The sequence below is a fragment of the Uranotaenia lowii genome, chromosome 2, assembly GCF_029784155.1.
Source record: "Uranotaenia lowii strain MFRU-FL chromosome 2, ASM2978415v1, whole genome shotgun sequence".
Lineage (NCBI taxonomy): Eukaryota > Metazoa > Arthropoda > Insecta > Diptera > Culicidae > Uranotaenia > Uranotaenia lowii.
Window position 1 is genome coordinate 253,113,394 of NC_073692.1, and position 12,815 is coordinate 253,126,208.

At 34.6% G+C, this 12,815-nt stretch overlaps 1 protein-coding gene across 2 annotated transcripts in view; it reads right to left on the minus strand.

Moving 5' to 3' along the window:
* LOC129744424 (uncharacterized) overlaps positions 1 to 12,815 on the minus strand; it is a 40,491-nt gene that overhangs the window by 807 nt on the left and 26,869 nt on the right. For both annotated transcript variants that reach the window (XM_055736936.1, XM_055736937.1), the window contains 2 exons: positions 2,756 to 3,110; positions 47 to 340 (listed from right to left, as the gene is read on the minus strand). In XM_055736936.1, the coding sequence (XP_055592911.1) occupies positions 47 to 340; positions 2,756 to 3,110 (649 nt within the window). The remainder of the gene's footprint in view (positions 1 to 46; positions 341 to 2,755; positions 3,111 to 12,815) is intronic.

The following is a 12,815-nucleotide window of genomic DNA, read 5'->3' on the forward strand; positions in this document are numbered from 1 at the left end:
AACGACAAATCACTATTGAAATTTAAAAAACTTTTAATTAACCAACCGTTTGGCAACGTTAAATCTCTCGGAGGCTCAACGACTTCAAATATTGGAGGAGCAACAGAAGGTTTGGAACCATCCATGTAGATTCCTTTGTGAGGTTCATGCTTTGTACGGTAGTCCCACCCAATAGCCAAGTCCATAGCTCCGGTCTTTTTAGGTTTTTTAAAATCGGGAATTCTTTCATTCATACCCGAAGCACTCAGCGGTTTTGGGATGACACCACATGTTTTAGGTCGATATACTCTATATTTTGTGCATTTAGTAGGGCCGGCCTTGTAATTCTTACAGCCGACACCTGAAAACAAAAAAAAAACCGGCATCTAAAAATAATGTAGGGCTAAGTGGGGTAATTATGAACAAGAGTGATCAAATGTGATAGTCTGTCATTCTATTGATAAGTTACAGTTTATGACTTGCAAACCTAACTGTATAAATTTTGTAGTTACAGCTAATAATAAAATTTATGTCTCTGAGAAGCGAAAATCGTTTGGAGACATGTCTGGCTTCCTCTTCAATGTGAATGGATTTAAAATGTTGTTTTTGAAAGTTTCACGTTTGGTAATTGATGCTCTATGGGGTGTGATATGATTTTATGTTGAAAAAAATATTCACCCACACCACTTCTTTGTATTCATATTTACCCCATACTTTTCAAGATGCGAGGTTATTATGAACACGTGTTTTCTCAGCATTGATTTATTAATAAAATTTACTTTTTACCTTCAAAATCACGATAACCATCCGAACCTTAAAAATAAGTCTAAAAGTCAATTTGACACCCCAAAAGTAAAATCTATCTAAATCGTTTGAATTATAATTAATTTCATAGAAAACTTCTATCAATAGAATCCTTGTAATGTCAGAAAAATATGTTTAGAACATTATATATAGTTTAAGCTACTAGTTTTCTCGTTATTCAGCATGAAAGAAAAAAAATCCGAAAAAACATGCCTCAGGAAAAATACTGTATTTCATATAGGTATTACACGTCCAAAAAAATATTTGCCTTATGCATATGAAAGCTGAAGTTAATGTCTACATCATGGAACCAAGGAAAAATTTTTTAAATTTTTTTAATGAAATGGTCACAAAAAGTTCAAAAAAGTGGTCTGAAAAACCTGTTTTTCATTCGATTGCTTGTAAATACTGTTTGAGCGATGGTAGAGTTTTTGACAAAATATGACTCAAAATCTATTAAAATTCTAACATTTTGCTGTCTTTAGATTTTCCATGCAACAAAAATTGAATTTACTGGAATTTTTCAAAGTTGACTACTTTGCGCGATTTTTTTACAAATTGAAATTTCATCTGTTTTTGTGGTCCACCGTCAGGTTGTACCCGGATTTTCAGTGCTTTTACTTTGTTTGGACCAATCAAAAGTATATTCATTGGAAAGCACATTTAATCTACATTCTAGTGAGGTGCAACAATTCACGCTGGGGGATTTCACAAAAATATGAAAATAATAAACGTAAAATCATTCCTGTATTTCTAGAACCACAAGCAGCGCGTCCAGCAAAACGTGTTTGTTTGCTCTCCGAGTAGGTACGGTGGGTGGTGATTTGGGAAGAGAGCCAAGCCGAGAGCCGAAATAATGCCGAAATCCAACCAAGAAACGCACGACACGCATCATTATTTCGGCTCTCGGCTTGGCTCTCTTCCCAAATAACCACCCACCAGTAAACGGAAATTGCCGAGTTCGGTAATTTTTTTTACCGAAATCCTAACATGTGTAAATCGTTAAACTGTTCGGTAATTTTTTCGGTAAAAAACAAACGAACATCGGTAAATGAAGAATCGATTTACCGATGTTCGTTTATTTTTTACCGAAAAAATTACCGAACAGTTTAACGATTTACACATGTTAGGATTTCGGTAAAACAATTACCGAACTCGGTAATTTTCGTTTACTGTGTACTCTTTGTTGGTCCAAACAAAGTAAAAGCACTGATAATCCGGGTACAACCTGACGGTGGACCACAAAAACAGATGAAATTTCAATTGGTAAAAAATTGCGCAAAGTAGTGAACTTTGGAAAATTCCAGTAAATTCAATTTTTGTTGCATCAAAAATCTAAAGACAGCAAAATGTTAGAATTTTAATAAAGTTTGTTGTCATATTTTTTTCTAAAGCTCTACCATCGCTCAAACAGTATTTACTAGCAATCTAATGAAAAGTAGGTTTTTTAGACCACTTTTTGTGACCATTTCATTAAAAAAATCTTTAAAAAATATTTCTTGTCTTCATGATGTAGGCATTAACTTCAGCTTTCATATGCATAAGGCAAATATTTTTTGAACGTGTAACTTATGAACTACAGCAGTTTTCGTGAGGCATGTTTTTTCGGATTTTTTTTCTTTCATGCTGAATAACGAGAAAACTTGTAACTTTAGCTGTATATAATGTTCTAATCATATTTTACTGACATTACAAGGTTTCTATTGATATAAGTTTTATATGAAGTTCATAATAATTCAAACGACTTAAATAGATTTGACACCAAAAGTCGGTAAAGGGAGTTTTTTTGTCCAGGCTTCCAGGGTTCGTCCATAAAAAAAAGTAGAGATGCAATATTGGAGAACTTTTGAATTCATTTAGGGTCCCCGAAGAAATTTTTGTATTTTGAAGCTTCTGAAAAAAGTTACAAGCCTTCAAACTTGCAATGGTGTCAAAATGACACCCTAATGCGGATGAGGGTTAATGATCTCACCTGTTGCATATGGTCCAACTTCTAGCGCAGCTCCTGGATTTGATGACCCTGCCACTTGCGCCTTCCGAAAAGCTATATCCATAACGGCATCGGGGAGTGGTTGATGTTCCAGATTTTCCTGGGCCATTTTGCGGGCCGTTTGAAAGTTGCAAATCGCTGGTACAAATTGTGCCGTTTTTGGCCTTTCGTGAAGTGGCCGATGTACATCTAATATCTGTTCCGGGGTCAGTTTTCCATATTCCGGTTCCTTGCTACGTGGCTTGTTGCGTAAGTTCATATTACCAAATTTATTTATAATCTCGGCCGAGTATGCAGTGTCCATTTTTTGTCGTTTACTGACCTGGTATTTCCTAATCTACGAAATCAAATAAAATATTATGGAAATGTTGATTTTGATTTTTTTTTCTGAATATGCAATTGTTTCTCAGCTACAATTTCTAAAACAAATTGAGAAATTTTCTCAACCGTGGGAACGAAAAAATATAAAAGCGAATATGATTAAAAATGCATGTAACGCGATAGGTTTCAGCAGGAATATTTACAAATTATCACTTCATTCTAATTTGAATGAAGAAAACTGAAGACGAAGCGATGATGGAGCGTGCCGAAACGCGTTTCACCCTAAACCAATGCCGCAACAACCTAGATTGAGCTAATTAAGGTTGTATGCGCCTAACCATGAAATTTTCCGAGTACTCATCACTCGGAGGAAAAAAGTTGTTTCAATTTTACCAGACAAACTTTCACACCCTCCGAATCAACACGTGTTGCGGGAAAAAAGTCGACAGCATATTGTCATTATGCACCCTCCCTGGAAATACAAGTGTTTAATATAGCGCATAGCATAACAAAACACTTGCCTATCACTGCAAACATTGCTGGATTGATAAGCGCTGAACTGAACCGCCGCTGCCAGAAAAAAGGGATGCTGCAAACGCCCCTCGACTTCGTTTTATCCATGGTTTATAGTTGAGGGATGTAATTCTCATCTGTCTAGATTCCGTCCTCCCATACATGTGTCCAAACAACGTCGGTGTGTTTGCACAAAATATCCTGGGAGCAATTTATCACAATTTAATTCGTTTACTAAAACCGTTTTGCATTATTAATTACGAATGTCCGCATTTGTCAGTTTAATACAATAGGTCCACCGAACGCCACTGGTATCGGATACAGTTCTACTCGGTTTGTAGGGACATGATGCTGTTACAGATCCTTCCAATTTAATGTGAAATACAAACTCTCGAGTGATACAAAAATGTTGAAACTGATAAAGCCAAATTTAAACAAAAATGTAAACAGAAGAATTAAACTCTCATTGGGATTTTTTAAATTTCATAACAATATCAAAGCTACAGACAGACCCGAATGACCCGGGTGGTTTAAAGGTCTCTAATCAATAATAATAATAATAATAATAATAATAATTACAACTTTTCGCAGAAGGATGTTTTTTCTCAAAGATGATTCTTTAATATCCCTGAGCATAATAGAACATATAATAACTTTATATTTTTATAAAGTGATTATATTTGAAAATTTGCTTCTAATTTTCCGAACCTTACCATTTATTAAGTTCATAAGTAAGGCTAGAATCGAAATTTTTGTTCCCAAAAAGCGACTGTGCACTGTTGCAGGAGCCAAGAAAACGCCCTTGAAGTGAGATGAGTGTCTATTTAATTTTTTTTCGGTACCTACTGTACTCGTTTTTCCATCGAGGGGAAGATAGTATGAAGCAAAATAACGGCGGAGGGAAAGTCGAAATTTTACCACGTGTTCCAATTGGATCAATGTGAAAAGAGGACGACAGGGATCTTGTGCATATACGGTTAGGGATTTGTGCAAGAACAGCCGGGGCAAGTGTTGCTTTTTGATTGATTTTAAATAACACCTTTACATTTAAATTATCTTTATAAGGCGTGTAATAGGGGATTATCCTATATCACTTTGTAGCACCTGTTGGTTTTGTTTATTTTTGAATGATAGTTAGAGTAATTTGCTAATCGTTATCGTTTGCCCAATCGTCTTGCAGGTTGAAACCAAATTAGAAAATTCGTTTGATTTTTAGATCGTGATATTTAATTCTTTTTTGTCTTTATTAGTGACACTTTACACCTATGAGGCTATTCGTGGATATTTAATTCTGAATGAATAAAACAGACCTAAATTTCCGTGTGAATTGCAATGAATGCATCGGAGCATCAAAACAAAACACATAGGACTACTAGGTGAAGGTGATAGAAAGTATTAGAGAAACATGGGAGTGGCTGGTTAATCTCTGCGATCTTAGATATCTTTGTATCATTTTTTATTCCGTAGGGTTTACAATTTTAATTTTCTTTGTTACACACTTCACACTTAATCTTTTTTCCTACGGTCGGGACGGGACGATTTCGTCCTCTATTTTCAACAGCTGAAAATAGAGGACAGATATTGGGACAGAAAAAGTGCCCAGAAAAACAACTGTCAAATTGACCTGAAGGTTCGAATCCGCGTTTTCCTATAATTTGCAGATCTATTTAAATTTTCCTGTGAGTTCAAAAAGGCTTTTTTCTGAGATTTTTAGTGAATTTAGGTATCCTTTCCTCCGCTTCGTGATTCTTTTTATTATTCAAATTAATCCCAACGCACTATTTGAATAAACAAACACAATTGTTTGACGAAGTTTGATTGAAATTTATTTTTAAATATTTAACACATTTTTAAATTGCGACCCAGAGATGGGTCTTGACTCTTGACTCAAACATTCAGTCAGCGAAACTTTTTTTGTAGAGAAATGAATCCAACTTAGATGAAATTTCAGGGACTAGATAAGAGAAAATCGATGTTGAAAAACATGCGAAAAAAATTCGCCTTGTCTCCCGGTGAGACTTGAACCCACATCTTGCGCCTCTCCGGGTCCCATGTATTAACATTCTACTACAGGAGACCAACCTGGCGTATGAATATTATACTGGTTGAGTGTCGATGTCTATCGGAATGAAGGGAATAGTTCTTCCATGTGATCATAATCATTTTTCTTGGTCTATTTCTATTCCCATCATTTCATCTTACGGTAGTTGGAATCAAGTTTGGACATTTTTAAGCACGGCAATGCAAATCTTGCCGTGCTTAAAAATGTCCAAACTTGATTCCAACTACCGTAAGATGAAATGATGGGAATAGAAATAGACCAAGAAAAATGATTATGATCACATGGGAGAACTATTCCCTTCATTCCGATAGACATCGACACTCAACCAGTATAATATTCATACGCCAGGTTGGTCTCCTGTAGTAGAATGTTAATACATGGGCCCCGGAGAGGCGCAAGATGTGGGTTCAAGTCTCACCGGGAGACAAGGCGATTTTTTTTTCGCATGTTTTTCAACATCGATTTTCTCTTATCTAGTCCCTGAAATTGCATCTAAGTTGGATTCATTTCTCTACAAAAAAAAAAAATATTTAACACATTTTTTTCCTTTTTTGAGTATTAAGGGAGATAAGGGATTAACGAGTACCTGGGTATATTAAGCCAGGCCCGTGCGAAAGACCCGTCCATGGGGGGGTGGGGGGGGGGGGGGGTTTAGGTTTGAAATTCAAATTTCACTAAAAATAATAACAATTCCAAAAATAAACAATACATAAGGAAATTGATTTCTAACACCATTTTCTTACTCATGAATATCTCACAAACTCAAAAAATAATAAATTTTACTGATAAAAAAATAAAATTTTATAAACAAATCATAATGAATGTTTCAAATCAATGCCATTTCCGGTAAATCATTGATAAATTTTTCAAAATGATGTTCCTCATTGTGAACTAGAAATTTGCTTCAAAATAAATTTTCAACAGTCTATTTTTCAGATTTGAATTATATATTTCCAAAACACACTTGACGACACACGACTTGAAATGTGAGTTTTTGATTTAAAAAAAATCCATTTGTACTTAGAAGGATTATTCAAAAGTTGACGATTGAATTTCATTTGATAAAAACAAAGAAGGAATTGAATATTATTTCAAGAGCGCCTGTGATCAAAGTCAGAGATAAATCCTTTTTCTAAAATAAAATTCTTCCAATTATCAAAATAACAGGCCAGAAAAGGTCATTTTTTAAGTTCTTAATATTAACTTTATAAATAATGTTCAATTAAGCTTGAGCTTGAACTTGCTATCCACTACGGTCCACCTGCGGCCCCTCCTGGCCGTGATTGGTTCGAGATAATCAACATTGCATAATGAACCAAATGAAAGCTGCTGGGAACAAGCAACACGATCTCACTGTACAATTTTGAGGATCTCCTACTTTGAAATAAACCAATAACGACGCCGGCCAAGTCCATGTAGTCGATAGGAGGAAGGGAAGTGCAACACATGTAGAGTAGGGTGTCCCAAAATTGCATAACTTCTGGGAATCTGGGGGCTCACCCTCCCAATGGTAGATTAGGATGTGCAGAACAAACTTTTATATGGGGCCGACTAAAAAAAATCATGTTTAGAGGTTCCGCAAGCGCGATCTTTGAAAAAAGTCCACTTTCAAAAGATTTGATTTTAAATAAATTCTAAGTCCAAAAGTTTTCATAAAATTTATATATTTTATATTTTTTTAATTTTGTTTGAGTTAAATACCACACGTAAAAAATGAAAAATGAACCAAATTTGTGTCAAAATGTAAAACAAGCAAGCTATTTCCAAGAAAAAAAATTTTGTTGATCCAAAAATTTCGAATTCAACTGACCAAAATGTGTACCAAGCGTAAAATATTTTTGATACCAATGCCATCAAAAGATGCGGATTTTTGTGCAATTAAACTTAGCTGAACAAAATATGTTGTTTGTATCATCGTGTAAAGAGCTATTCACGGTTTAATCCTCAATAAAAATCAAAATTTAGGATATTTTTTATTCAATTTCTCAAATTTGTCTTAATAAATACCTGCTTTAAAATCCAAATACTTGCAAAAAAAGACTTTGATGGTTTAGGGAATTCATCAGAAGGCCATATGCCAAATTTGAGCAGAATCGAACAACAGGAAGGGGTTGCACTGAATCTCAAGTGTGAAAGGGATTTTGAGACATAGTGTTCTAAAGAAGCATAAAAAACTGGTTTTTCATCATACATTTTTTTCCTTATCTATCGATTGCTTGATTATGTAGATTTTATTAAAATTTCAGTTATGACTAACATTTCACCTGAAGACTGCAACTCGATTGGACTTAAAACAAAAAAGTTATGGCTGTTCAAAGATTGTATTTTTGTGGCAAATTGTCGTTTAACACACAATGAGTACATTTTACTCATTACGTTTTACAGGACAATTTGTAACCAAAACACAATCTTTGAACAGCCATAACTTTTTTGTTTTAAGTCCAATCGAGTTGCAGTCTTCAGGTGAAATGTTAGTCTTAACTGAAATTTTAATAAAATAATAAATAATAATAATTTTAATAAAATAATAAGGAAAAAAATGTATGATGAAAAACCAGTTTTTTATGCTTCTTTAGACACTATGTCTCAGAATCCCTTTCACACTTGAGATTCAGTGCAACCCCTTCCTGTTGTTCGATTCCGCTCAAATTTGGCATATGGCCTTCTGATGAATTCCCTAAACCATCAAAGTCTTTTTTTGCAAGTATTTTGATTTTAAAGCAGGTATTTATTAAGACAAATTTTAGAAATTGAATAAAAAATATCCTAAATTTTGATTTTTATTGAGGATTAAACCGTGAATAGCTCTTTACACGATGATACAAACAACATATTTTGTTCAGCTAAGTTTAATTGCACAAAAATCCGCATCTTTTGATGGCATTGGTATCAAAAATATTTTACGCTTGGTACACATTTTGGTCAGTTGAATTCGAAATTTTTGGACCAAAAAAATTTTTTTTCTTGGAAATAGCTTGCTTGTTTTACATTTTGATACAAATTTGGTTCATTTTTCATTTTTTACGTGTGGTATTTAACTCAAACAAAATTAAAAAAATATAAAATATATAAATTTTATGAAAACTTTTGGACTTAGAATTTATTTAAAATCAAATCTTTTGAAAGTGGACTTTTTTCAAAGATCGCGCTTGCGGAACCTCTAAACATGATTTTTTTTAGTCGGCCCCATATAAAAGTTTGTTCTGCACATCCTAATCTACCATTGGGAGGGTGAGCCCCCAGATTCCCAGAAGTAATGCAATTTTGGGACACCCTAATGTAGAGATATGTTTAGCGGAGACCGGCTGTACGTCATCGCTCCACATTTCTCCACGCTGATTGTTTGGGGGTAAGGGACGTGTGACATGGGAAATCACCTTGGTAGGCGACTTAGTCACTTGATACCTATGCTCCTCACCCCCTAAGTTTCCTATTGAAACTCCTAACATTTCTAAAGAGGCTTTTTTTATTTTCAAAACGATTAGGTTTCTGATATGCATCCCCAACTTTAGAGGGGAACTACTAAAATTGGTATAAAATCGAATCGAATTATTATTAATAAAAATTGAGCACGAGTTTGTTGAATCAATTTATGTAAAAATAGGGTCAAAATAATTGAAGCTTTTCGATTACAATAGAATACGGAATACTCAAAATTTCCAACATTGCTCTATTGTTTTCATTAAAAATTTTAATTCAACTCTACGAACGCTATTACTATTGTAACTTAACATGGAAGTCGAAGATAATTACCAATTTATTCGTAGAACGGGTATGTTTATTTCCAGAACAAATATGAATTTAACCGAATATAGAAATACAGAAAACAATGCTTCAAGCCCTTTCACAGACACTAGAAAAAAGTACATAGTGAATAAATTATTATTGGAGCATAAAATCTCCTATAATTCAATAACCATTTGTTTGTTTGTGTGTTTGTTTGTTTGTTTATTTGTCTCGTGGCATAAAGGTTCACCTTTTTAATTTGCCACTATCGGGGTATTCTGGTGTACATTATTTTACATTATAAGTTATCTATCAAATTATACAAAATTTTCTGAATTCAAATTCAATTAATTTCGGTTCCAAAACTCTAGGCAGCCCCTCTTAAAAATTGCTTCGTGAATCGGTTGATCCAGTTGTTATCAGCTTGCGAATAAATAAACAGGATCGATGGGCGTACAAGTTTTTCAAAGGTCAACCGATTAAGTTTTTCTGGAGGTGACTTACGTGTGCGTATCTATCCAAACCATATACGAAGCGTACGCAGCAGCAATTGAGAGCAACACGGAGTCTATCGAAGCTTCTGGCACTTGGTTTCACATGAAGTAGATCGCCAAATAAAAAGTGAGGTAGGATTAAGGCCTTAAACAAATTTAATCGTGTGTTTAAAAGAGCCAGCATCGCACTCCCACGCAATAAACGAAGACTCGCATACACCTTGCCGCATTGTTGGTTTACCAATTCGTCCCACTGAAGGTCGTTACGTCGTCTTCCGTTTAAAAATAGGGCTTTGCTTTTCGCAGGATTTACAAGAAGTTGGTTCAGATGGGACCATTGCTCGATATTCTTCAGGTTTTCGTTGACCATGTTGATGACGTCTCGACCGCAAGGACCGAGGCGACCAATATACAGTTGAACATCGTTGGCGTAAAGTTGGATGGAGCAATGCTTTAAAACACCAGGTAGATCGTTCACATGACAGCAAAAAAGTAGTGGACCAATCACTGAACCTTGAGGCACCCCAGACGGTACGGTGGCACATTCTGACTGCTGGTCCCCACAGAAGAAGTTTGAAAAACGAAACTGGGTGCTTAGTTTGGAGCAGAGTTTTCCATGTGGAATTGTGTCGAATGCCTTTGAGAAATCCAACAGCACTAATATGGCAGTGCCTTTTTTATCGATAACGCGAGCCAGGTCATCGTACACGCGAAGTGATGCTGTTTTGATGCTGTGACCTTTAGGGAAACCGGCTTCATGTACAGTAAGTAGCTCATTTTCCTCAATAAAGAGTGACATCTGTTGCTTCAAGAGTTTTTCAAAAACTTTGGATATTGTACACAAAATACTTATTGGCCGAAGATTACTCACTGAATTTAAGTGTGGTTTTTTTTCGCAATGGTATTATTTTGGCATGTTTCCAAATCGATGGGAATACTGAGGTTTCGATAATTCTGTTGAACATAAACGTTATAGGTCCTACAATAAACGGGAGCGTGATTCTCACGAACCTTATCGGCAGGCCATCTAGACCCGTTGCATTTAATTTGATTTCTCTAATAGCGTTTACAACTTCCCACCATTGAACAGATCGAAAGGAGAAAATATTTGTTTGAACATCATGTATACAATTAAATGTATATCATTAATTTTCAAAACACAAAATTAACATAGGAGCAAAGTGTTCGAAAAATTACTAGTAAACAGAATCATGAGTTTTCTTAATTGTAATAATATTTTATACAAAATGCAATACGGTTTCAGAGCGGGCTCAAGCACTCTTATAGCTATTTCTGAACTAGTTGACTCAATTATAACAGAGGTTGATTCTAAAAATATTGTCGGAGCTTTATTTTTGGACCTGAAAAAAGCGTTCGACACACTGAATCATGAAATATTATTAGAAAAATTAAACAGATACGGAATAAGGGGAAAAGCAAATGACATAATTCGAAGTTATTTGAACAACAGGAAACAATTTGTTGTGGTTGAAGGAATAGCAAGCGAATTCAGAAATATCAATATAGGAGTTCCACAGGGCAGTAACATAGGTCCTTTACTTTTTCTTATTTACATTAACGACATTTGTAATCTTCCTCTTATTGGTACAGCACGGCTTTTTGCGGATGATACTGCTTTATTTTACACAGGAAAGTCTCCAAATACAATAATCGAAAACCTGGAACATGATTTGAGATTGCTATCTACATTTTTCAATAGCAATCTACTCTCTTTAAACTACGAAAAAACTAAATACATGTTATTCCATTCATCCAGGAAAGTAATATCACAACACAGGGATCCACATATGAATCAGTTTGCCATACAAGAGGTGAAAACCTTCAAATACCTAGGTATTCATTTAGATAGTACTCTTTCCTGGAGTTGTCATATACAACATTTAGAAAAAAGAATTTCTCCCCTCTGTGGTGTACTGTGGAGATTGAAGAACTTTGTGCCACAACATGTTCTTTTAAAATTCTATTATGCTTTCATTCACTCTTTATTTCATTATCTTATAACAGTCTGGGGACGAGCATCTCTTTCACACTTACATAAACTTCAAACTTTGCAAAATAGATGCTTGAAAAATATTTACAATCTTCCTTTGCTGCATCCAACTAGGCTTATTTATTCATCCAGAGTCCATAATATCTTACCCTTATCAGATCTTTGTGATCTCCAAACTATATTGTATGTCTTTGATAACCTGCATTCGTCAACTTCTATTCAAAACCTACGTTTCACAACGGGAATACGAACACATAATACTCGTCACTTAAATCATCTTCAACGCTGTCGATCCTCAACCTCCCTAGGACAAAAAAGGATATCGTTTATTGGACCAACAAAATATAATTCCCTACCTAATGAATTAAAAGAAATCAGTTCACGATCCATTTTCAAAGTCAAATTGCTTCAAATATTTAAAGATAAATTAAGTCCGTAAAACCAGCCGAACAAAGCTAGCCTTTATTATTTTTGTAATTTTGTAGCGTTAATTATTGTAAAATTATAGTTATAACTTAATCTTTTAATTTTAATCTCTTAATTTTAGTATTACTTTTTATATAAATATTTAACATTTTCTTAAAAATGAATCTCTTTAAAGGAAATCTCTTTCCATTGAGATTCAAAGTATAAATTAGTTTAACTTATATCGCCACATATCCTCGCATTAAACTATAAACTTTGAGTTCTCAGCACGAGTAATGTTTTGCTCGCGTCGCGTATTAGATTGTTTGTTGTTGTTTCTGCTGCCAGACGTGCTGAGAACAGTAGCGTCCATTACCAGGGGGCTCAATGGAGCCTTTTGGTATGGGGGAGTGTGGTGGGCCGCTACAAAAAAAAAAAAAAAAAAAAAAAAAAAAAAAAAAAAAAAAAAAAAGGACAAAGGCTGAGTCTACCGTGCATCGTAAAATTCAT